Consider the following 26,266-nt stretch of genomic DNA (forward strand, 5'->3'; position numbering starts at 1 on the left):
GAAAAGAAATTGTGGCGGGGAAGAGAAGTGTTCTGGAAGTTCTATTCTGAGGGGGTTTTTTGCCTTGAAGTTTCTAGTAATAAAGTTTTTTCTTTGTACCCTTTAAAGTTTAAGCCTGTTTTAGCTTCCTTCTAATCCTTTCTCATGGCAGGAATTGAGTAAATAATACTAGTGGGTGCACTGGCAATTTGGCCAACGTTAAATCCATGACAGCGTTAAAAGTGAACTGTTCTTTTTTGACCTATTCAGTTCAATAATTCAGTGAGAAAAACTCATAAATATTTTTTCAGAACACCCAAACAAGAAAAGCCCCTGGGAATAATTTAAGTTTTAAATTGTTCTGCAGTTAATTAGACAGATTTCAGAAGTGTATTCAAAGTGAATATACTATATTGAAAACAGTGCAGAAATAAGTGTTTCATCCTGTTAAGATTTCTTTTTGTATTTATCGACTGTCACCAGCAATATCCAATTCATATTGAACCCCTGAACCATCTAATGCAGTCTGGATAGATAAGAAAATCAAGACACTTCATGACTCAAATCAATAACACTTTGTCCCTCGCCCCCCATCATTTTCGTCATCCAACCCCTGGGCCTCCTATGGATCAGGAATGGTGTGGCTAGCAGAAGCAGGGCAGTAATTCTTCCCCTGTGTGTGGCACTGGTTGGGCAGCACCTCGAGTGCTGTGTCCAATTCTGGGCCCCCCAATTTAGAAAGGACATGGAGAGGCTGGAGCGTGTCCGGAGAAGGGCAACAAGGCTGGTGAAGGGTCTGGAACACAAGTCCTGTGAGGAGTGGCTGAGGGAGCTGGGGATGATTATCCTGGAGAAGAGGGGGCTCAGGGGATACCTCATCACTCTCTACAACTCCCTGACAGGAGGGTGCCAGGTCAGGTTTGAGACCTTTTCCCAGAGAGCAGTGACAGGACAAAAGGACACAACCAGGAGCTGCACCAGGGGACATTTAGGCTGGAGATTAGGAAATATTCTTGACAAAAAAGGTGATTGGGTATTGGAATGGGCTGCCCAGGGAAGTGGCTGAGTCACCATCCCTGGAAGTGTTTCAGCATAGACTGGATGTGGCACTGAGTGCCATGGTCTGGGTGACAAGGTGGTGTTAGGTCACACTTGATGTTCTCAAAGTTCTTTTCCAACCTTGAGAAACTGCGCAGAGCATTGTGACACAGCAGGACTTTGTGGAATGATGGGTGCATTGTGACGCTGCAGGGCCCATGGAACTGAGGGGCCAGTGCTGCTCCTCAGAGACTCCTGGAATGAAGGAAACGTTCGATACTGTGGTGCCTCTTGGAGGCCATTGTGGCCTCAAGAGGCCATTGTGACACTGTGGAGCCGAGAAGAGCATTGCTGTACTGCAAGACCTCATGGAACCAGGGATCCATTGTGTCACTGCAGGGCCAAATGATCCAAGGGACTTTGTGACACCTAGGAGTCCCATGGAACAAATGGAAATTGCGACACTGGGAGGCCTCAAGGAATCATGGAGACCATTGTGACCCTCTAGGTACTCATGGAACCATGGTGGCACTTAGTTGGCTCGGAGTGTTGATCTGCTGGAGGGTAGGAGGGCTCTGCAGAGGGACCTGGACAGGCTGGATCCAGAGCCCAAACCCAACAAGGTGAGGTTTAAAAAGTCCAAGTTCCAGATCCTGCCCTTTGGCCACACAATCCCTGCAGTGCTACAGGTTGGGGAAACAGTGGCCGGAGAGTGGCCAGGCAGAAAGGGACCTGGGGGCATTGAGGGACAGCAGGCTGGACATGAGTCAGCGGTGTGCCCAGGTGGCCAAGAAGGCCAGTGGACCCTGGCCTGGATCAGTAATGGTGTGGCCAGCAGGAGCAGGGCAGTGATTCTTCCCCTGTGTTCAGCACTGTTTCGGCTGCATCTCGAGTGTCCAGATCTGGGGACTGCAATTTAGGAAGGACATGGAGGGGCTAGAGTGTGTCCAAAGAAGAGCAACAAGGCTGATGAGGGGTTTGGAACACAAGTCCTCTGAGGGGTGGCTGGGGGAGCTGGGGATGCTTATCCTGGAGAAGGGGATGCTCAAGAAAACAAAATGATGTCAGGGCACAGGTTGGACTTGATGATCTATAAGGTTTTTTCCAGCTTTGTTGATTCTGTGATTCTCTGAAACCACCCCTGGATCAGTTGCAGGATGAGCCCTGGGCCTCCTCTTCAGAAGATCCAGCAGCCCAGGTCCCTCAGCTTCTCCTCACAGCTCCAAAGCTCATCCTGTCAGTCCTGCAGAGTCTGACCAGCCCCTCCTCACTGCCCAGAACAGGGAGCCCCACACCCAGACACAGCAGCCCAGATGTGCCCTCATGGCCTGTGGTGCCTCTGGCAAGGGAGCAGCACGAGGCACTGCAGGAGCCTGCAGACAATTCCTGTAGCACTTGTAGGATCATCCTGCTGTACAAGGGACGTTCCCATGGTGCCAACTCAGGAACCAAAATGGGAAGTGCGGCCATAGAGGAATGGGAAAATAGGAATGGGCTGTTTGAATGGAAGGGAATAGGGACTGGAAATAAGAAGAAATCTGGATCCGGAAAGAGGAAAGAAAGCAAAAGTGGAGCCAATAAAATGCTTGGGGCAGTTTGAGGGTGCCGGCCAGGCAGCCCTGGCTCTGGGCAACAACATTGGCACTAGGAAACTCACAGCTCATAGGAACAAAATTTCTGGCTGACTGCAGAGGCCTTGACAAAGCTGAATGGTTTCCCTTGTGTCCCCCAGATCTTGCTGGCCCCAGGGTCTGATGGCATCTGTGCTCACTCAGCTCCATCTCCCCACAGCAGCACCATGGGGCTGCTGACGCCTGCTCTGTGCAGTGCAAACAGGGGCTCCTGAGCCAGTGCTGCCGTGTCTGTGCCTGCAAGGATGCGGCACCTGTGTGAGCTGGGGGAGAGGCCAGAGCTGCAGAGGGGGGATGTTGTTGGCAGGTGCATGAGGACGCTCTGGGATGCTGCCCTGGGCTGTCCAGTGCAGTGGGGATGGATCAGCCCCTGCTCTGCTGCTCCTTGCCAGGCTCTCCCCCTTGCAGGGACCTTGCAGAGCACCAGCCATGCTGTTTGCCCCCAGCCTGCCCAAGGCCAGCCTGGGGCTGCTCATGGGGTTTTCTCTGCTCAGCATTGGCCTGGCCAAGTGTTGTGGAGAGAGCCTGACTAAGGAGCCTGGAGCCCCCAGGCCGTGCCCTGAGGCGTCAGCGCTGCCCCAGCAGTGCCCATGGCCTGTCCCTGCTGCAGCCCCGGCACTGCCACCCCCAGGGTTCAGTTGCTGCTGCAGCTCCAGAGATGGGAACAAAAGGGGCATCTCTGGAGAAAACTTGGCTGGGAGAGAAATCCTTCAGTGTGTTTAAAGCCACGAAGACTGCAACCCTTTATTGACACATTTTGTGGCCACAGGGAAGATGGAGAAACATAATGAGCAATTGAACACAGAGTAGCTTTTTTAATGGACAATATGATAAAACTAAAACAAAGGAAAAATAACCCCACAACCAAACCAAGATGAAGTATCAAAGATGGCTGTTATTCTGTGATTTTTCAGAACCTAGCCAGCATTTTAATGTTCCTGAAAGCAGCTAGTCATCAGTGTCCACACTGCAGCCTTGAGCTCCTGGTTCCTCAGGCTGTAAATGAGGGGGTTCAGGGCTGGAGGCACCACTGAGTACAGAACTGACAGGGCCAGATCCAGGGATGGGGAGGAGATGGACACGGGCTTCAAGTTGGCAAATATGGCAGTGCTGAGGAACAGGGAGACCACGGCCAGGTGAGGGAGGCAGGTGGAAAAGGCTTTGTGCTGTCCCTGCTCAGAGGGAATCCTCAGCCCAGCCCTGAAGATCTGCACATAGGAGAAAACAATGAACACAAAACAACCAAATGATAAAAATGCACTAAGAGCAATGAACCCAAGTTCCCTGAGGTAGGAATTAGAGCAGGTGAGCTTGAGGATGTGTGGGACCTCACAGAAGAACTGGCCCAGGGCATTGCCATGGCACAGGGGCAGAGAAAATGTATTGGCTGTGTGCAGCAGAGCATTGAGAAAGCCACTGGCCCAGGCAGCTGCTGCCATGTGGGCACAAACTCTGCTGCCCAGGAGGGTCCCGTAGTGCAGGGGTTTGCAGATGGACACGTAACGGTCGTAGCTCATGATGGTCAGGAGGGAAAGCTCTGCTGAAAGGAAAAACAGCAATAAAAAAAGCTGGATGACACATCCAGCATAGGAGATGTTCCTGGTGTCCCAGAGGGAATTGTGCATGGCTTTGGGCACAGTGGTGCAGATGCAGCCCAGGTCAGTGAGGGCCAGGTTGAGCAGGAAGAAGAACATGGGGGTGTGCAGGTGGTGGTCGCAGGCTATGGCGCTGATGATGAGGCCGTTGGCCAGGAGGGCAGCCAGGGAGATGCCCAGGAAGAGGCAGAAGTGCAGGAGCTGCAGCTGCCGCGTGTCTGCCAGTGCCAGCAGGAGGAAGTGGCTGATGGAGCTGCTGTTGGACATCGCTCCACTCTGGGCATTCTGAGCTGTTGAAAGAAGACTTTGACAAGGTGGGAATTCTTTGAGCCAATCCTACAAAATATTCTTTAGAATCCTTTCAAATTATCTTCTCATACTTCGGTAGTAATTTGTAAATTTTTTTTTTTTTTGAGATTATGGTTTTGCTGTTGAGTTGCTGGCTCAAATTCAGTATTTCTCTCAGCCAGAGCTTTTAGGATCCCTTTGGTATAAAAGGCCTCTTTGTGCCCCTGTGCAGTCAGACCTGCTGGTCCTACAAATCTGCCCTTTGCTCATTACCTCCTGCTTTTACAGGGTTCTCACACATAAAATTTTCATAAAAAACTTTTTCAGACTCCAGTTTCAAAATGAATCTCTCTAAACCCCCACCTTTTTTTCCTCTGCAGATGGACAGGGAGGGATATTCAGGGCTGGTGTGGCTCTCTACTGCCAGAGCTATTTCTCTGCAACCAAAGCTTGTCCCTGCCAGTGCTCCCAGAGCCCAGCCCACCCCTAGGGGCTCATCTCTGCCCTGCACACCCGTCCCAGCACAGGGCACTGCCCAGGGGCATCTCCCTGGCAGAAGGACCTGAAGGGCAGCTCAGAAATACTGAGATGCTGCAAGCCAAGGTGCTGCTGCTGCTGCTATCTGTAGGCACAGGAGGGTGAGGAGGCACTTTGTGAGGGAGATGTGAGGCAGATCTGCTGATCCCCAGTGGGACAGTGCAGGAGTCTCAGTGACACAGACACACCTGACAGCCCCTTTCCCTTGCCTTGAGGAGAAAGCTGAGAGCAGCCCTGGCCATGCAGCACCATCTGCAAAGCAGAAGGAATCTACCCTGATTGGGGTGGCTCCTTCCACCTCCAACTTCTCCCTACAGCCCATGGGGAGCAGCCAGACAGGCTGAGAGCTGTCCCTGGCAGGTGGCACATGCTCTGGGCTGGCCAACAGCCCTGAGGGCTGCAGGAGCTACTCTGCAGGACAGCCCTGGGCAGCTCTGGCTGCAGCCCCAGCTTCAGCCCCTGCAACCAACCCTAGCACCAGGAGCTGTCCTGCCCTGTCCCTCTGACGGTGTCCAGGGCAGCCCTGCTCTGCAGCACATCCTCCTCCTCCTCCTCCTCCTCCTGTGCCTCAGAGAAACTGGGAGAGTCCTCCTGACACATCCCCAGGCTGTGGGCTGTGCTGGCTCCAGATCCCTCCAGGAGCACAGGGGACATTGCCCTGCACCCACAGACTCACCATGTCCAGGGCTGTGAAGATGTTTCCCCAAGTGAAGTCTCAGCTCAATGTCTTGCCAGTCCTGATTGCCTTCAGCCTGTCTGTGCCTGGCTCCTGTCCCCTCAGTGCCTGCAGGCAGTGCCCTCAGCCCTGCTGGGCTGGGAGAGGAGCTGCTCCTCAGCAGAAATATCTTTTTAAAGCTCTTCTTGGTTGAGCCTGGGAGCTGCCTCTGTGCCAGGGGACCAGCCCAGCTCATCAGCACAGACACAGCACAAGGATTTTAATGACCCTCACAGGGATTTGGTGCTGTTTACATCAGATTAAGTCCCTCAGTGTGTTAAAGAAACTTCTCAAGAGTTCAAAGTTAAATTGAAACACCAAATTTTCCTCCAGTTTTAATGGATCCTCCTGAGGGATATGTCTGTGAAAGGTGATCAAACTTTGCTATTTTTCAGTGCCCCCATACCCCACTAACTCTTTCCAGTGTGTCAAAATACAGACTAAAAGACTAGCCTTAGAAATCTCCTTGCTTTGTCTAGTACTCATTACCTCCTCCTTTTTGTCTTATCCTGTTTCCACCCAAATATCTCTCCATACAGCCTCACAGTCCTTTCCCAATCTTTCTCCCACACACATGCCTGAGTTGCAGGTATTGAATGTGATTTGCCACACACAAATTGAGGATCTTAGGTTCAAAATCAGCTTGGTTAGAATGTCTCGATTTACACTGAGGGCATAGACCTTGCCGTCTCTCAGAGGAACAATATCAAAGTTTTCCACAAATCTTGCACTGTAACAGTAGCCATGGAGAGTGCCAACTTCATGGAAGCCCCAAAAGCCTCATAACACCCACAAAAGCAAGCTATTCCTCTTCTCTCTTGAATGTCCAGACCCTCTTGTGCAGACTTTTCCCAGTCCAAAGCTACCAACCTCCCTGCAGAAGTTCGATATATTCCATCCAGTTAGCAACACAGAAACACAGGAAAAAGTTAACACTTTGCTGTAATTGTAACTTTTGTCACAAGGTGGCAATATTACTCTAAAATACACAATGACCAGTGGCGGCAGGGTACTGGATAAGCCCGAACACCGAGAGTTACAGGGAATGCCGTCCCCCTTAAACAGGAATTCCTCACACACAACCCGAATCCAAAAGTCAAAATCACTGCAGGCAAGGGTATCTCTTTATTAAGGGAGAAAGCATCCACCTCTTGTCAACACAGCACACAGTATACAGCAATTTTAAACGATCACCCAAACACTTTGTTCTTCTCCAGCCGTTTCAGCTGCCCAAAAAGAAAACACAGATCCAAGCTCCCGCTCACTTCTTCCTAAGTACATCTCACCAGTCACACAAACAGTCATTCAAAGAGGCAGGACCCAATCAAAATAATGATTAAAATAGCAGTAACAAACAAGGATTTGCCCAGTTCACCCAAAGAACTGCTGGTGGATCTCCCTGACAGAACAAACTCTTTCTGTGGCCACTGCACCTTCCTGATGCTTGCAAGCAAAACTGCCCAGGCTTGCGCTGAGCACAGAACGTCTTCTGCATCTTGTCAGCTGCCTTTTAGACATGTGTAGGCATAATTTAAAACGTACAATTTTGTCTGCAGTCCAGCAGCATGTCTTGTCTGTCCCCATGATGAGCAGCTGGGGACCGGAGGTCCCTCGAGGAAGGTCCCAGAGACATCCATAGCCCGGGTTGCTCTTGCAGCCAAACAGAGTTTCTCATGGCAAACTCGCCAATTGATTGAGAAAAAAGGACTCTCCAGCCAGTTTAAGTTAGAAAGTAGTATATTTATTACAATGCTGGGCAAGCCCAGGAGAAATCGTCCACAAGGATGTGCAAAATACCCTGGGCTCTTGCCTTATTTTTTCCATCAAAATCATATATATTCATTTAGTTACCCAATATGCCTATAGGTATGAATTACCTAACACCCCATACCCTCAGTTTGCATTAAAATTAGCTCAAAGTTCTTTTGCACAGTCCTTGCGCAGTTCTTTCCTTCAAATGGGTCAATGGGTGTTTGAAATGGGTCAGAGGTCTCCTAATGGTGAAGTCAGGGAGCCTTCTTTGCCTTCAGCTTTTCACCTTAATCATGTTCCGAGGTTCTCGGGCCCATTGACTGTAGTTCAGGTTCCCATCCTGGTTCCTTCTAGTTGCAGGGCCCAGGTGCAGTTATGGTTTGTTCACTTCAACAATATTCCAACTGCCCAACTTGACACAACAAAGCCAAGCAAGTGATTTATTTTCTTATCTCTACTTGTTCAGCCACTGATTATTAACTTTCTAAATTGCTTCTACTCTGATCATTATATGTATAGCTTCTATTCCTCAGCTAAGCTATTAACCCTTTAATTTTTGCATCAGAAAGATGATGCTATGATAGATACAAACACAAGCAAGGTGTTGTATCAGAATGATCTGCTTGGAGTGCGGTGAAAACGGCTTGAAAAATGCCCTGTTTGCAAAGCTTTCAGTGGTGGATGAAGAAAGGTAAGTCATGCTGCTTTTGGTGTAGAGGAAATGCTGAAACCAGCCAGACTCATGTAAACTCTTCCTGTCCTTGCTGGGATGAGGAGCCCCTCAGCCTTCCCTGTTCCAGGCTGGACAAGTCCAGCTCCCTCAGCATCTCCTCACAGCCAAAGGGCCCCAGCCCCACCTTGGAGGCCCTTCCCTCACCCTGCTCCATCTTCCAGACACCTTTCCTGCCCTGGGAAACCCAAACCAGGCCCCAGTGACCTGGATAATACATGTCCTTGATGTCCTAGTCACATAGCCCCAGCCCCTTGTCCCTGTGTCAAGTTCTGGGGTGGATTTGTGGAACATCCTTGGTGGAAGCTGTGGCCCAAATGGAACTGGGGGAACCCAGGGGAAGGGGGGACCCTCCTGGGCATGAACAGCATTGGACTTCTCTGAGTAAACTGTGAGTGGATGCTGAGGCAGAGTGACCAGCCAGAATAACAACACAGAAAACACAGAGAAAAATTACCAGTTTGCTGCAATTGTAACTTTTGTCACAAGATGACAATCTTACTCTAAAATACACAATGACCTCCTGCAGGTTGAACTGGAGGCACTGCAGGTCAGGGACAGCCACTCTGTGTCTGGAATGCTCAGCAGATGCTCAGCCTGAGCAGCTCCTGCAGCCCCAGGGCCAGCCCCGCTGGCCAGCACAGCAGCTGAGAGTTGACCCCGGGGCTTCTCAGGCAGCTGCTGCTGCCCCAGGGACAGGGCAGCCTCTTGCCAGGGCTCCTCTGCGCCTCAGGGGCTCCTGCTCTGCTTCTGGCACATTCCAGCTTCCCACAGAGCCTGTGCCAGGGGAACACGTCTGTGCTGGCCTGAGCAGCCACTGCTGCAGCCCCTGCCCTGCTCCCAGAGCCCGAGCTGGGGCTGCTGCTCTGCAGAGCATGGGGGCTGTGCTGCCCAGGGCCCTGGGCTGCCTCTGCTGGGCTCTGCTGCTCAGCCTGGGACACAGAGGCAGCTGATGGTGCTCCCTGCACTGACCCCCTCCCACACAGGCTCTGCTGGGTCCTACAGGGGCTCAGAGGTGCCTGCCTTGTTCCAGTGCTGCCAGATGCCCTTGGGGCTGCCCTGCATCCTCCTGGGGAAGGTGCCTGAGGCTCAGAGCACTCAGTGCCAGACTCCTTTCCCTGTGCCTGCTGTGTCCCTGGGGCTCAGAGCACTCAGTGCCAGACTCCTTTCCCTGTGCCTGCTGTGTCCCTGGAGCTCAGAGCACTCAGTGCCAGACTTTTTTCCCTGTGCCTGCTGTGTCCCTGGGGCTCAGAGCACTCAGTGCCCAGACTCCTCTCTCTGGGCCTGCTGTGTCCCTGGGGCTGCAGAGCTCTCCTGGTCACAGCAGACATTCAGTTCTTGATCTCAGGGTGACCCCACCATGGGCAGGCCTGTGCCCAGTGAGCTCCACTCCCTGCTGCTCCCCGGCACACCCTGTGCCTGCAGGTCCCCTGTGCTCTCCTGGCAGCTCCCAAGGCCCTGCAGACAAACATTGCCCTGCCATCAGCCCTGGGACAAGCTGCAGAGCCCCAGCAAGGTTCAGCACAGACCATTCACCATCTGATGGGCACTGGCCACCAACAAGCCAAACCGTTCCCAGACCTGAGTCCCTTGATGGCCACACTGGGATTTTGATCTCATCCCACAGAGCCCTGGGAGAACAGGGAACACAAGGAGCCTCTTCAGAGTCTGTTCTTTGGGCCTGTTCCTGAGAGTGACTCTGGAGGAGAACAAAGCCTTCCTGTCCTGCCCTCAGGAGATCCCTTTGCTGGTGGAGCTGCTGTGCTGGAGCCCAGCTGTGTCCTAGCAGTGCCCATGGCCTGTCCCTGCCTGTGCTCACAGCTGGGACACGCAGCAGGACAGTGACCAAGCTGCAAGAGCACTGCGGTCTTACAACCACAGAAGGGCTGGCAAGGAGAGGGTGGAGTTGGGAAGAGCAGATGTGGGAAGAGCCAGGGCCATTTTACCTGGCTGTGCTGCTGTGTTGGGAGTCCCTCCACCTCTGCTCACAGGCACTGCCCTTGCAGAGTCAGAGAAGGGCTGGGGAAGCACCTGGGTCGCACAGGGCAGAGCAGGACACTTTATTTTACCTCAGTGCACAATGATCATGGCTCCTTACTGTCTACGCTGAACACAAGCACAGTAGATACTGATGTAGCAATAGTGACTAAAGGCATCCCTTTATGGAAAATACTATGAAAAGCTAAAAAAAAAAAAAAAAAAAAAAAAAAAAAAAAAAAAAAAAAAAAAAAAAGGAAAAGTAGAGCACACCAAATAGAAACATAGAAACACATGGAACTAAGTAGTCTGGGCAGTCTGTAATGAGTCCCATTCTGAACGCTATGCAGAAACAAACAGGCACTTGATTGTTTCTGGAAACACAGAGTGGTCATATTCCTCAGGGCATCTCAAGCTCCTGATTCCTCAGGCTGTAGATGAAGGTGTTATAAACAAGATTAAGCCGAATTAAATATAATTAGAATAAGTGATAATTTATTTTGCAACTGAAATAAGGTCCTCCTTACCCACAATCAAAAAGGGACAGCGCTGAGCCCGGGATCGGCGCCAGGTGAGCACACTCTGATCCATCCTCTATGGCATCAGATCCCCCAGTGCTCACAAAGCCACCTTGGTCAATCCAGATTTTATACAGTTTTTCATAGCCTGGAGCAGAGGTCTTTCTTTTTGTTGTTGCACATATTCATGCAGTCTTTCTCTGCATTGGGCTGGACAAAACCATGTCTGGGACACAATGAATTTGGTGAATGCAGATCTCGGTTTATGGGAAGCCGGAATTCAGATGTAGCTTTCCTGATGGCTCTGGTTATCTTAATCATCAATAATTGACGGGTGCTCATTGCTTGGGTGTTTCCTGGACAGTTTCTGAAAGGGCTATCTTTGAAAAAGTAATTGTTTGGCTTTTGACTGGGAATTACCACCAGTTGGGAATAATCTCAGAAACCCACAACAGTGGGGACTAATAAGGGTAATTCCTTGCTTTTTGTGTGGGTGGATGATTATTCATTGTGGACCAGGGTGACAACCAAGTTGGGCCTTCTCCTCTGTAGAGGGTGCAACAAGAGATGGTATTGTATATCTAATAAAAGGAGATCTATGTGCCCCAGATGTGCCCTGAAACTCCTGAGTTCCTATAATTGGGAAGTAGCACATGATCAGTTCAAGACCGTGAGTCCAGTCTGTGGATAAGGTTTAAAGCCAGAGAATTTGGATATTTTTGAAAAAGACAGGGAATGATGCCACCTTGGTAAAATGAATTGTAAGACTCCCCTTGTAGTTTAACTTTCTGTATTTGAGATAAAAGGGTGTATTCATGGAATTTCTGCCTGGTCAAATAGGAGAAGGAAGTAGCCAGCTGTTTGAGCTATTGGAGAAGGGGGATTTTGAATAACTTAGAGGAGAGAGCAGAAAGAATCAGGACTGCATGTGCTCAGTATTTTCAGAGGGGTTGTCGTTGGGTTGGTCAGTGGGTGTGGTCAATAGGATTTGTCATTGGGGTGGTCAGTGGTTGTGGTCATTGGGTTTTTGGCACTGGTTTCTAGGATATGGGTGTGGTTAATGAGTGTGTGTAGTGGTTATGGTCAGTGGGTGTGATCATTGGAGGTATGGTCATTTGGGTGGTGAGTGGGATGTGGTCAGTGGGTAAGGTCAGCGGGTGTGCTCAGTCAGTGGACGATCAGTGCGTCACCTGTTCCTATTTCTGTTCCATCATTCCTGCTCTGATGAGGATAGATCCTCAGCCACTAGGAGGATGCTGATGAATTTTACTACTCCAGAGGCCTCTTCTTTCTTGAGCTCTTCAGTTCCGGAATTCAGTGACAAAGGCTCATAAACATTTGTTTAAAACACCCATAAGAAAAGCTCCTGGGGAAAACTTAAGTTTTCAAATCTTTGGTGGTTAATTGGATAGATTTCAAAAATGTATTCCACGTGAATATACTATATTGAAAACAATGCCGAGAGAAGTGATTTCTCCTGGTTCTTTTCCTGTTTATAGATGGACATCAGAACTGTCCAACTGATATTTACCCCCAGCACTTTCTAATGCAGTCTGAATAGATATGAAAATCAAGACCCTTCATGATGGTCAATCAATCACACTTTGTCTCCATCCCCATCCCCTCCTCACCATTTCTCTCATCCAACCCCTCAGACTCCTGTGGACCAGGAACAGTGCAACCAGCAGGCCCAGAGCAGTGATTCTTGCCCTGTGCTCAGCAGTGGCTGGGCAGCACCTCAAGTGCTGTGTCCACTTCTGGGCCTCCAATTTAAGAAGGACATGGAGGAGCTGGAGAGTGTCCAGAGAAGGACTACAAGGCTGGTGAGGGATCTGGAACACAAGTCCTGTGAGGAGTAGCTGAGGGAGTTGGGGATGTTTATCCTGGAGGAGACTCGGAGGAGATCTTATCACCCTCTACAACTCCCTTACAGGACGGTGCAGCCAGGTGGAGTTGGGCTCTTTCCCCAGGGAACAGTGACAGGACAAGAGGACACAGATTAAAGCTGCCCCAAAGAAGGTTTAGGCTGGACATTAATAAATATTCTTCACAAAGAAGGTGATTGGATATTTGAATGGGCTTCCCAGGGAGGTGGATGAGTCACTGTCCCAGGAAGAGTTTCAGCATAGACTGGATGTGACACTGAGTGCCATGGTCTGGGTAACAGGGTGGTGTTAGTTAGTTAGCTGGTTAGTTAGTTAGAAGTTTAAGATGTATCATTACAAGTTTGTGAAGTGTTATATGATTGGTTGAAAAATGCACCTGGCAGCAAAGCTGTGAGAAGCAAAGCATTTAATGATTGGTGTAAAAGACGTTAGCAAAGGTCATAGAAACATGTGATTGGCTAAAAAACTAATGTAAGGCATTGTAACTAAGAATGAGATGGCTTCAGATATTATGGCATTGGATATAACACCTTTAAAGTCTTACCCTTCTATGAGACTGGTGTAATAAAGTAATAAACTGTCTTTTACAATGTCTCTGAGTTGTTCATCTTTTGTTATAATGATGTTCTGACGGGCAGATTTTGGATATCAAGCCTGCCAATTGAAATCAATACGGATTCAAAGATACCATGTCTACCCAAAATAAATCAATAAGGATTTAGAGACACCAGGTCTACCCTGTTTAAGTCTCAGTGGATTTAGGGACACTCAGCCTATTCATTGAATTCAACAGGACTTTTGTGGAACTTTGGTGCTAAAATGGGGCAATTTGGGTAAAATGTGGGGCAAATGTTGGGCTCAATTCCAGGAATTTCCCTTCCAGGATCATGATGCTGATTCTCTGAAGTCCTGGATGAATTCCTGGAAGCTAATTCCAAATCCCTGATCCCACACCTGTGACCTGTGTTGGTGCTGTGCTCCAGGTAAGCCCAGAAATCTTCATTTTCAGTCCAAATTCTGGGAATTCTGAGGCCAAAATTGAGTTTTTTAGCAACAAAATTTTGGGGGCACTGGGTTTAGCCGTTGAAGTCAATGCGAATTTAGGGACACCAGGTCCACCCAGTCAAAGCAATGAGGATTTTTGGGACACCAGTTCTGAGGGGCCCTAGGGGTTTTGGGTGAGCCAGTGATCCAAGAGGTACCCAGGTGTATCCAGGTGATTTTTGTGGTGATTCAGGATATATTGGTGGCTACCCAGGTGTATCCAGGTGATTTTTGGGGATGTCCAGGTGATGTTTGGAGCACCCAAGTGTCCCAACTCTCCTGGATGGGCTGGGAAAAGATAATGGCCACCGTTGCATCCTTTCAGTCAGCATGGACACAGATGACCCTCCGTGGTGGGGGGGCTGCCGGGGGGCACGTGAACATTCAGGGTTACCCCAAAACTCAAGGCAAGGGCCCCAGAGGTGGGAGGGAGCCCTGAGTTACCTCAGGAGATGATGCAGTGCAGGTACACCCAGGTGCTTTGGTCTGTGTGGTCGGTGCAGGTGGCATTCTGCACCGGCTCCAGCTCAGAGGTGGGAAAAGAGGGCACCCCGAAATCTCAGGGGAGCAGCGGAGCCACCCAAATTGATGCACAGAAAAACTTTATAACCCACAAAGTAAGTTATAGGTATGTATTTTATTCAGCACTGAGGTGCATGGGGGATAGCTCCTCCAAAAACATGCACACCTTTGGTGACCTGCACCTCTCTTTTTATTCTCTACAAACTAGGATTGCACAATATGCCTAATACATATTCATTTCCTAATCCACCCTGTCCCTGCTTCGTATTAAAATTAACTCCATGGCACTTTGTGACTGCACACTGCTCCTAATTGGTTGCTCTGGGATGAAGCAAGCAGTCTTCCTCTTAGTTTGAACTTTTAAACTCAGCTTCTTTGCATATTAGTCTTAGGTTTCTTTCCAGACCTTGATCCCAGTTTTTGCTGACTCAGGGATCTAAGGAATCCCCCTTGTTTGAAAGGGGCCTCTCTCTTCCATCCTGTTTGCACATTCTTGGCCCACTATCTTATCTTGAAGCCTTGCTCTGTCCTGTTTTTACAAAGACAGTGAATGTTAAGCACTCAGAGAATCTTGCCAGTCCCCTTCTAGTTAAAGCATCCTCCTGTATTTTTACACTTAACTCATTAATTTTAATTTTAATTCCCCCTGTTTCAGTTTCACAATGGCTCCTTGGTTCTATGAACCCCAGAGCTTCATCCTTGACCCCTGGTTCCATAGGGGTCTGGAGTCACAATGGTCCCCCTGAATCCATGAGGCACAAGAATGTCACAATGGTCTCTGGTTCCATGAGGCTCCATGGTGTCTCCATGGTGTCCTTGGATCTGTTGCTGTCCTTGTCACAACTGACCCATGGTTCCATGAGGTTCTGCAGTGTCACCATGGTCGCTGTCAGAGGCTGGATGAGATCAATGTCCCAGACACCTCGGGATGAGCTGTCAATCAGTCACACAGCAGGCTGGTGCTGACCCAGGCAATGATTGCCCCAGCAATCACAAAATCCACTTGGGGGAGGCCCATGAAGGCCCAGAGGCTTAAAAAAACCACGGAGCACATGCTCAGTCCAAGACCCTGTCTGCTCCTGTGGCCTGTGTCACACCAAAGGCAATGCTCCACACTCATCCCTGGAGCCTCAGCCCAGCTCCTGAGTGACTAAATGACCAAAAGTCCTACCTGGGTGGAGGAACCAGGAAGACCAAGGAAAATTTAAGGCAGACCACTAGGCAAGCGCACGTCTTGATGCTACCTCCTCTTGGAATTTCTGTCTGAACAGTACTGGAATCCAAGAGTGTGCATCTCTCTATCTTTATCTTTCTCTCTGTGTTTTCTATTTCTTTTGTTTCTGTCCTCTTCCAAATTTTGAGTAACTTGGGAAAGGGGTATTCCTAGACAGCGCCATCAGCTGCTGAGATCCTGCCTGCTTCCCCCTCCCCCCAGAGTGGCCAGACCGGCCCATGGCATAGCTGGAATGCTGCCCCTGATAAGATTTTCCAAAAACTCCTGGGTCAAGGGGGTGGGGAGGACATAAGCCCGTAAGTGCTGCCTCATAGGTTGATATGGTCCTTGATATGGAAGGGATTTTTACACAGTGATCAGATTTACATTCTCCTGAATGGCTGATTCACTGTGACACCGGGCCGGGAGAAAACTGTTTTCTTGTGGCAAAATCTCCATAGCCTGATTAAAAGCTCTGCTCACTCAAGTAAATGGGTGAAAGGCTATTTATAGAGATGGTAAATTGACTGATACATTTCTGTATGTTATCAGTGTGAAAGAAAAGAAGTTGTAGGGGAAGAGAAATGTTCTGGAAGTTTTATTGAGGATTTTTTTTTTTGGGGGGTAGTTTCTAGTAATAAATCTTTTTCTTTGTATCCTTTAAAATTTGAGCTAGTTTTGTCTTCCTCCTAATCCCATCTCACAGCAGAAAATGAGTAAATAATTCTAGTGGGTGCACTGGCAATTTGGCCAATGTTAAATCCACGACAAACTTAATATTGAACTCTTCTTTCTTGACCTCTTCAGTTCAGGGATTCAGTGAGAAAAACTCAAAAGCATTTGTTCAAAACACCCAAACAAGAAAAGCCCCTGGGAATAATGTAACTATTCAATTCTTTTGTGATTAATTAGACAGATTTCAGTAGTGTATTCAAAGTGAATAGGCTATATACTATATACTATATTGAAAACAATGCAGGGAGAAGTATTTTTTACTTATTTCTTTTCGTATTTATTGGTTGATACCAGCACTGTCCAATTGATATTGAAACCCTGAATCTTCTAATGAAGTCTGAATAGACATGAAAATCAAGACCCTTCATGGACGACAATAAATACTACTTTGTCCCCACCCCCTCCCTCTAATTCCCTCATCCAACATCTGGAACTACAATGTATCAGGAATGGTGTGGCCAGCAGGAACAGGACAGTGATTCTTCCCTTGTGCTCAGCACTGGTTGGGCAGCACCTCAAGTGCTGTGTCCAGTTCTGGACCAAAAATTAGGGAAGACATGGAGAGGCTGGAGCCTGTCCAGAGAAGGGCAACAAGGCTGGTCGGGGATCTAGAACACAAGTCCTGTGAGAATCAACTGAGGGAGCTGGGGTTGTTTATCCTGGAGAAGAGGAAGCTCAGGTGAGACCTCATCACTCTCTACAGCTCCTTGACTGGAGGGTGCAGGCAGGTGGAGGTCGAGCTCTTTTTCCATTTAACAGTCACAGGAAAAGAGGATACAACCTTAAGCTACACATGGGGAAAATTAGGCTGGACATTAGGAAATATTCTTCACAAAAAGGGTGATTGGGCATTGGAAAGGGCTGCCCAGGGAGGTGGGTGAGTCACTGTACCTGGAAGTGTTTCAGGATAGACCAAATGTGGCACTGAGTCCCACAGTCTGGTTGGCATGGTGGTGTTGGGTCACAGGTTGAACTTGATGCTCTCAAAGGTCTTTTCCAGCCTGGGTGATTCTGTGATTATTGTGACACTGCAGGGCCCTGGGGAAGCAAGGGGCCACTGTGACACTGTGGGACCAAGAAGAGCCTTGTGAGAACCTGGGGCCAATGGAATCAAGAGGCCATTGTTCTACTGCAAGGACTCTTGGAACCAAGGGAACAATTGTGACACTGTGGTGCCCCATGGAAACAAGGGACCCTCGTGACACTGAAGGATCTTGTGGAACCAGAGCTCCATTGTGACACTGCAGCACCAGGGAATTCATGGTGGCACTCGAAGGCCTTATGGAACCAAGGGGCCAGTGCTGATCCTCAGGGACGCAGGGAATGAAGGAAACATATTTGACACTCTAGTGCCCCTTGGGACAAAGAGGCCATTGTGACACTGTGGGAGCAAGGAGAGCATTGCTGCACTGTGAGACCTCCTGGAACCAAGGATCCACTGTGACACTGCAGGGCTTTGGGGGACCAAAATGCCTTTGTGACACTGTAGGGCCCAGGAATCCAAGGGACTTTGGGACATCAAGGGGTCCCATGGAACCAAAGGGGCATTGTGACAAAGGGAGGACTCATGGTATCATAGAGACCATTGTGACATTCTAGGGCCTCATAAGACCGTGGTGACAACATGCTGGGTGTGAGTGTGGGTCTCCCGGAGGGTGGGAGGGCTCTGCAGAGGGACCTGGACAGGCTGGATCCAGGGCCCAAATCCAACAAGGTGAGGTTTAACAAGTTTTTTTTAACTTTGGCCACAACAACCCCTGCAGTGCTATAGGCTGGAGATAGAGTCCTGGACAGCAGCCAGGCAAAAAGGGACCTGTGGGGCACTGATGGAAAGCAGGTTGTACATGAGCCAGCAGAGTGCCCAGGTGGCCAAGAAGGCCAAAGGCTTCTGGCCTGGATCAGGAATGGTGTGGCCAGCAGGCTGTGGTGGTGCGGTGCTGGAGGTACCACCGAGTACAGAACTGACACCACTAGATCCAGAGATGGGGAGGAGATGGAAGGGGGCCTTCAGGTAGGCAAAAAACCCAGTCCTGATAAACAGGACACCAATGCCAGGTGATGGAGGCAGGTGGAAAAGGTTTTGTGCCATCCCTGCTCAAAGGAGATCCTCAGCACAGCCTTGAAGATCTGCACATAGGAGAAAATAATGAACAGAAAACAAGTGAGTGCTAAACAGACACTAAAAGCAAGAAGCCCAAGTTCCCTGAAGTTTGAGTGTGAGCAGGAAGAGCTTGAGGATGTGTGGGATTTCACAGAAGAACTGGCCCAGGGCATTGCCATGGCACAGGGGCAGGGAAAATGTATTGGCTGTGTGCAGCAGAGCATTGAGAAAGCCACTGGCCCAGGCAGCTGCTGCCATGTGGGCACAAGCTCTGCTGCCCAGGAGGGTCCTGTGGTGCAGGGGTTTGCAGATGGACACGTAGTGGTCGTAATACATGATGGTCAGGAGGAAATACTCCGCTGACATAAAGAAAACAAAAAAGAAAACCTGAGCAACACATCCAGCATAGGAGATGGTCCTGGTGTCCCAGAGGGAATTATGCATGGCTTTGGGGACAGTGGTGCAGATGGTGCCCGGGTTGCTAAGGGCCAGGTTGAGCAGGAAGAAGAACATGGGCAGCCTTGGTCTGCTCAAGGTTTATCCAGGGGATGTGTTGCACCACAGCCCTGCCCTGGGAGGGAAATTCTGCTCTTCTTGCATCCAGTCTGGACTATCCCTGCTGCACTTTGCATTCATTCTTTCTTTCTTTGTTAGGCTGTTTTACACTATATCAAAAGTATTTCTGAAACAGCTCTTTAAACACTCTGATGGCTCTCCTCCAATGTCCTCAGTCTCCACTCCACTGGGCACAGAGCTCCTTTGTCCCTATACTGTGGTCATGTGCCTGAAGCCTGCATACCTCATCTTAGGAGTTCTCTGGGTCCTCTCCAAAGTATTTACAATTGATAACATTGAGCTCATAATCTAAGAAAATCACCAGAGGAACAAGACCAGCCAGACAGCTCTGCTCTAGCCACTTTTGTCAGGGAGCAATCCTTGGACAATAGAATCTGGGAGGCCAAATCCCAGTTTTGGCCATTGGCCCTGGAGGAGAAAGACAGGTTTTTTCCATAGGAAGTAAGGAATAGACTCATTGTTTCAGGGGCAGATAAGAGCTGACCACCAGAGCCAAAGACAGCCATATCTGGTTGTCATGGCAGCTTTTGTCTGAGAGAAACCCTTGCATAGAGGGAGTTTTTTAGGGGCAGTACCAATTTCGGCCATGAGCACCAGGAAGACAGAGAGTTCTTTTCCATAGGAAGAAAAGCCCAGAGCCCTAGTACTCCAGGGGCTGATGAGAGGTAGCCCTCACCATGCAAAATTCATTTTGACCTGTCTGGTGGTCCATGGGAGGCCAAGCATGCCAGACCTTTTTCATGTCCCCTTGGTTCTGTGGGAACCCACAGCATCACAATTGTCTCCATGATTCCATGGGCCCTGGCAGTGCCACAATGCTCTCCATGGATCCACGGTGCCTTGCAGGATCACAGACGCCCTTTGGCTGTACAAGGCTCTGTAAAGCCACAATGGTCTTTTGGTTTCAAAAAGCCTTGCTGTTTCACAAAGCCCTGCTGTTTCACACTGGCCCTATGGGACCATGTGGCCCAGCAGTGTCAAAATGATGCCTGTGGTTCCACGAGACCCCATGAGGCACAGTGTCACAATGATCCTTGGATCCATGGTGCCCTACAGTGTCACAATGGTGACACCTTTGGTCACAATGGACTTCTAGTTCCATGAGCTTTCATAATCTCACCAACAGTTCTGCTGTGTCACCATGGACACTTTGTCCCACAAGGTTCTGTAGTATAACATGGTTGCCTTGTTCCATGAGGTTCTGCAGTGTGACCATAGACTTTTTGGTTCTGTGGGGCCCAGCAGTGTCACAATGCACCCATGGCTGCAGGAGATTCCATAGTGTCACCATGGCCTCCTTGGATCTGCAGTATAACAATGGACCATTGGTTCCATGTGGCCCCACAGTGTCACAATGGCCCCTTGGTTCCATGAAGCCTTTTCTGTCACAGTGTACTTTTGGTTTCATGAGGTTTCCCAGTGTCACAAGTGACCACAGATTCCATATGGCCCCACTCAGACAAAACGGATTTTGGTTCTATGCAGTCCCACAGTGTTAAAAGGTCCCTTTGTTCCTAGAGGTTTCACAGTGTCACAGGTGACTTCTTGGTTCTGTTAGGCCCTGCTGTAACCAAATCTCCAAAATATCAGACTAAGACTTCTTAACACTAATTTGGTTTTAAAGTGAGCATCATTTTTTCAGATCTCAAGTCCAATGTGGGATAACTCCTAAGCTTATGTGGACACGTCATTCTACACATCCAGGTTTGCTCAGCATCAGAGACACCTTTCCTTTGTTTGTCCCCTCCTGTCATCACTGCCACCAGTGTTCTACTCTCACTGGAATCTGGGGACACTTTCTCAATCATATCCCCCAGTGGGACCCATTAGAACTTCAAGAAACTTTGGACTTTAATACTCACTGTGAGTTCTTGAAAAGTTTTTTGCACATACTCTGAGGGACTGAGTCTTATGTAAACAGCACCAAAGCCCTGAGAAGGTCATTAAACTACTTGTGCTCTGTCTGTGCTGCTGAACTGGGCCAAGCTCCTGGCGCAGAGGGCAATCCTGACAAGCAAGAAGAGCTTCAAAAAGACATTTCTGCTGAGAAGCAGCTCGTCTCCCAGCCCAGCAGGGCTGAGGGCACTGCCTGCAGCCACCCCAGGTACAGCACAGAGCCACAGAGAGCTGCAATCAGTCAGGGCTGGGAAGATGCTCAGAAATTATTGGGCCAGAATCAATCCCAGCCCTTGACACAGGAAGCCTCTGGCTGCAGGACAAGGCAGCTGCAGCTCTTGGAGTGATCTCCTAAAGCTGGAACATCCCAATGCCTACAGACTCTGTGAGTACATTCTCTGATTCTCTCTTGTGCAGAGCAGCCAGGGGTGCCCAGGGCTGTGCTGCAGAGCAGGGTCCTGCAGCCCAGGGTGCTGTGCTGGGACAGGGACTCTGCTGCCAGCCAGAGACAGCTCTCAGCCAGCCCTGGGAGCTGCCCCAGCACTGAGGGACAAGGTCTGGGTGGAAGGAAACAGAGTAGTAAGGTTTGAAAGTTTTCTCCTTGTGGTGAGGATGCTGCATTTTTCAGGGCTGCCCACAGCATGACATTTAAATCCAATGATTTCCAATGAGATTTTACAGGAAGCACTGCCAGGAAGCATCTGTGTAAAAGGGAAAATCCTTCATTTTTTAATCTACTGCTCTGGGTTGCCTCGATGGGAGATTTCACACTGATATGCCTCTCTCACTTCAGGATGATAAAAAGCTAAGAAAATTCCTCAGATCTCAAACATTAGGCAGTGAAAAAAATCAGCACAGGATACCTTAAATGCAGCATCTGCATTGCTTTTCCAGCATCCTCAGGGATGCTCTGACATTGCCATCACAATTCTGCAGAGGCTCAGCTGACCCTGAGACATGCTCTGTGCTGGGAGGGGTCTGCAGAGCAGAGCTGAGACCCCAGGGCTGGGCTGGGCTCTGGCAGCACTGGGCACAGGGAAGCAGCTGCTGGCAGGGACAGCTCCAGACATCAGAACCCTGGGCAGGCATTGGGGAGAAAGTGTCACCAAGCTGGGCTGGGATATTTAAATTCTCTCCAAATCAAACTATGCCACAATTAACTTATTTACAGATCTGCATGCCAAGCCACAGCAAATTTCCAACAGCAGTTCCATCGGCCATTTCCTCCTGCTGCCATTTGCAGACACGAGGCAGCTGCATCTCCTGCACTTCTGCCTCTTCCTGGGCATCTCCCTGGCTGCCCTCCTGGGCAACAGCCTCATCATCAGCGCCGTAGCCTGCGGCCACCACCTGCACACCCCCATGTTCTTCTTCCTGCTCAACCTGGCCCTCAGCGACCTGGGCTGCATCTGCACCACTGTGCCCAAAGCCATGCACAATTCCCTCTAGGACACTAGGACTATCTCCTATTCAGGATGTGTGGCACAGGTGTTTTTGTTTCTGTTCTTCATCTCAGCAGATTATTATCTCCTGACCATCATGTGCTATGACCGTTACGTGTCCATCTGCAAACCCCTGCACTACGGGACCCTCCTGGGCAGCAGAGCTTGTGCCCACATGGCAGCAGCTGCCTGGGCCAGTGGCTTTCTGTATTCACGGCTGCACACGGCGAGTACATTTTCCCTGCCCCTGTGCCGTGGCAATGCCCTGGGCCAGTTCTCTGAAATCCCACACATCCTCAAGCTCTCCTGCTCACATTCAAACTTCAGGGAATTTGGGCTCATTGTAATTTCCATCTGTTTAGCACTTGGCTGTTTTGTGTTCATTGTTTTCTCCTATGTGCAGATCTTCAGGGCCGTGCTGAGGATCCCCTCTGAGCAGGGATGGCACAAAGCCTTTTCCACCTGCCTCCCTCACCTGGCCATGGTCTCCCTGTTTGTCAGCACTGACGCATTTTCCTATCTTAAGCCCCCCTCCATCTCCTACCCATCCCTGGATCTGGCACTGTCAGTTTTGTACTCAGTGGTGCCTCCAGCCCTGAATCCCCTCATCTACAGCCTGAGGAATCAGGAGCTCAAGGATGGCTTGAGGAAAATCATAATGAATGTTTCTCAGAAAAAATAAACTCTCACTCTCTTCTATCACTCTCATAATAGTACTCATTAATCCCCACTCTACGTCCTGGTTTTTTGTTTTGTTTTGTTGTTTTTTGGTTTTGTTTTTTTTTTGATGGCACAGGTATGACACTTTTTAGAATTTTTTCACAGAAAACCGGTTTTAATTCAGTATTTGCATTCCTAGTGTGAACCATAGAATATATAATCCTGGAGTTGTACTACATATGTGCTTACACAAAATAAAGTACTTGGTATTGCTTTGTTTGCCTGATGTCTTTCCTCCTTGGCTTCTCTGGAGCTGCAGGTTGGTGCCCCTGTGCAGATCTGGGGTGAAAAGGGAACCCCAGTGCTCCTCACTGCCAGGCACCCCCAAAGCTTCTGCTCCATAACCTTCCCTTCCTTCAGTTCCACACTCCCCTTCAGAGCCCCTGTGTTGGTTTAAGGCCTCAGGGCTCTTTTAACTCAGTCCCAGTCCTGCTGTGTGACTGTCCAGGCACTGCAGGCAGGGACAGGCCATGGGCACTGCTGGGACAGAGCTGGGCTCTGCAACAGCATTTCCTTCATGCAAGAGCATCTCCCCAGTGCAGGGCCTGAAAGCTTCAATCTCCTTCCCCATTTCCTCTCAAGGATGTGCCCAACACAGTGCCGTGGAGATGAGAAAAGCAGTGACAGCCAAAGTGTGGCAGTGTTCAGGGTGGGGCTGTCTCAGCTGTGCCCTTGCAAAGCCAGTGCTGCTTCCAGCAGTGCCTCTCACCCCAGGGCACAGAGTTTGTTCTTCCCTCTGTGGAGGGACATCAAGTGACCGGGTCAGGAGTCTGTGTTTGCAGCACAGGGACATTCCACAGTCCTAAACATCCTGTGTGTGTGTGAGGGGACATAAACCCAGTGAACACAAACAACTTCAGCTGTTTCTGGAGTTTCCAGAGTCTAACATCTCCTGGGAACCCCTGCATGCAGGGCTGGGATGAGCTCCTGTGCCCAGAGCTCCCTGTGTCCATCCCTCTGGCCCTGGGGCACCTCAGGCAGGGGCAGGGCAGGGTGACAGGCACAGGGCTGAGGTCCCTGCCAGGCTCTGGCAGTGGCAGCAGAGCCCAGGGAGCCCCTGCCCTGCTGAAATGAACTGTGTGTGTGCCAGGGAAGGACTCGTGTCCCTGGACACCCCTGGGGCTGTGAGCAGGGCATGAGCTCAGGGGTGGGCACCTGGCAGAGCCCTGACATTTCTGGGATGCCCATAAGAGCAGAGTTGGGCAATTTGGCTGTGGTTAAAGCTTTCTGGGCATCTAGTGACAACAGAGTGTCTCTGTCACTGTCCCTCCTTACATGAAAAACAGGAGAAAATAAGGTGAACAATTGTGGGTCACCATAAAGAGAGATTAATATCAGGGGGACTACAAAGCAAGGGCCAAATGTAGAAGAAAGGAAAACCATGGAGAGACAAAAATTCACCACACATAATGGTTTTTTTCTGGAAGACAAATATATTAATACAGAAAGTCCAGAGGCCCTCTTGTCCCCTCATGTTCCTGCTGATCAGGACATCTTATGGGATGGAGGATCCCTTGGGTCAGTCCAGCCCAGCTGTCCCATCCCTGTGTCCCCAAGAACACTTGCCCCTCCCCAGGCCATTGGTTTATGGGTTGCAGAGATGCCTCATGTGTGGCCAGCCCTTCTCAGGAGCAGCCAAAGCCTTGGGCTGGGACCAAACCCACTCCAGTTTAAAAAGACAAGCACAGCAGGACAGGAGCTGCTCTGGGCAAAGGGAACTCCATCCCAGCTACACCCAGGCCAAGGGGGCTCACAGGGCTCTTGCCACCTTTGTGTTATTCCACAATTCAATGAATTTATTCCTTGGAGAGCTCTTTGAAGACAGAATTGACAGACAGGCAGAGTAGAGATATAAAATGTACCAGTACAGACACAGCAGCTCCTGTGAGCAATGAACCCTTCCAGGGCAGTGCTGTGGCAGGAGAAGCACCCAGGAAAAGGCAGATGAGCTCACTGTGTGTGTGTCCCAAGACACAGAGGGTGACAGTGAGCAGAGGTCAGGGCAGGGCTGGCAGTGACAGGGCAGATCCAGGGGCAGTGAGATGAGAGTGTGCAGCCTGCAGGGACACAGCAGCAGCTGTGGGACAGCACAGGACAAGCTGTGCTGGACATGGCCAAGGACCTTGGCAGGGCTGGCAGTGCCCAGGAGAAGCCAAGTCTTGGTGCCCTGGAGCAGAGCAGGGTCTGTGCCACCAAGGGCTTTGAGGAGACACCTTGTCCTGAACCTAGAAGTTGTATCATTTGCAACAATTCCATTAGGTTCAGTGTCACAATGCTCTCCTTGGATCCATGAGGCTCCACAGTGTCACAATGGTCCCTTGGTTCCATTTGTCCCACACTGTTACATGAATCCTTTGTACCATGGGGTCCTGTAGTGTCACAATGGTCTCCTTGGTTCCATGGTGCCACAATTGTCACAACTTCCATGGTACCACCACTGTTCCTTGCTCCCACGAGGCCCCACAGTGCCACAATGGCCCCTTGCTGCCATGACACTGTGTAATGTCACATTTGTCTCTATGATTCCATACTGCCCTGCAGTGTCACAATGCACCATTGGTCAATGAGGCTCCAGTGTCACATGGTCACTTGGTTCCATGGACCCCACAGTGTCACTGTGGTCCCCTTGGTCCACAAGGCTCTGAAGTTCCACAATGGCTCTTTGATTCCATGAGGTTTGGTACAGTCACAATTCACTCCTTGGTTCCAGGAGGCCCCGCTGTTTCACAGTGCCCATAATCCCATGAGTTTCCATGGAGCCACCACAGTGTCTTTGGATCTACAGTATCTCAATGATCTCCTTGGTACCATCCTGCCCCAATGTCTCAGTGGCTTTTTGGTTCCATCAGTTTCCACAGTGCCACAACAGACTCCTTGGTGCCATGAGGATACAAAATTTCCACATAAACATTGAGCAACGCCTGATTAACACACCCAAGAACATCTGTCTGCATTCAAATTAGGAGTTAAAGGTGAGAATGGCACCAGCAGCTTCCATCTGCAACAAAGACACAGGGAAAGGACAGGGACAGAGACTTCAGCTGAAATTCACAGAATCACAGAATCACTAGGTTGGAAGAGAACTTCAAGTCCAACTCCTGCCTAACACCTCCATATGGCACCAATTGCCATACCTAGTCTTTTTTTTTTAACATATAGGGATGGTGTCTCCACCAACCCCTGGAGAGATCATTCCAGAATTTTGCCGCATTTCCTGTAAAAAACATCTTTCCTAATATCCAAACTATATTTCCCTTGGCGAAGCATAAGACTGTGTCTTCTCATTCTGTCAGTTGCTGCCTGGTCAAAGAGACAAACCCCCACCTGACTAAAACCACGATTCAGGAAGTTGTAGAGAGTGATAAGGAAAC

General features: G+C 49.7%; 1 protein-coding gene and 1 pseudogene across 2 annotated transcripts; one reads left to right on the plus strand and one right to left on the minus strand.

Annotated features, from left to right (window-relative positions):
- Positions 1-3,574: 3,574 nt before the first annotated feature.
- Positions 3,575-5,951, minus strand: LOC306816014 (olfactory receptor 14A16-like). The gene is made up of 2 exons (XM_079332513.1): positions 5,737-5,951; positions 3,575-4,528 (listed from the first exon to the last, which is right to left on the minus strand). Exon 2 carries the CDS (start codon positions 4,508-4,510, stop codon positions 3,578-3,580), a length of 933 nt encoding a protein of 310 aa, XP_079188639.1. The 5' UTR covers positions 4,511-4,528; positions 5,737-5,951; the 3' UTR covers positions 3,575-3,577.
- Positions 5,952-14,030: 8,079 nt separating this feature from the next.
- LOC306816013 (olfactory receptor 14C36-like) lies at positions 14,031-22,857 on the plus strand (annotated as a pseudogene). The gene is made up of 2 exons: positions 14,031-14,112; positions 21,905-22,857. The product of its transcript is annotated as an olfactory receptor 14C36-like (transcript).
- Positions 22,858-26,266: the final 3,409 nt, after the last annotated feature.

The sequence above is a fragment of the Erithacus rubecula genome, assembly GCF_903797595.1.
Source record: "Erithacus rubecula genome assembly, contig: scaffold_333_arrow_ctg1, whole genome shotgun sequence".
In the NCBI taxonomy this organism is placed as follows: domain Eukaryota; kingdom Metazoa; phylum Chordata; class Aves; order Passeriformes; family Muscicapidae; genus Erithacus; species Erithacus rubecula.

Bases quoted from the DNA above. Each gene is read 5' to 3' on its own strand.
- LOC306816014 (XM_079332513.1), bottom strand. From the start codon at position 4,510: ATGTCCAACAGCAGCTCCATCAGCCACTTCCTCCTGCTGGCACTGGCA.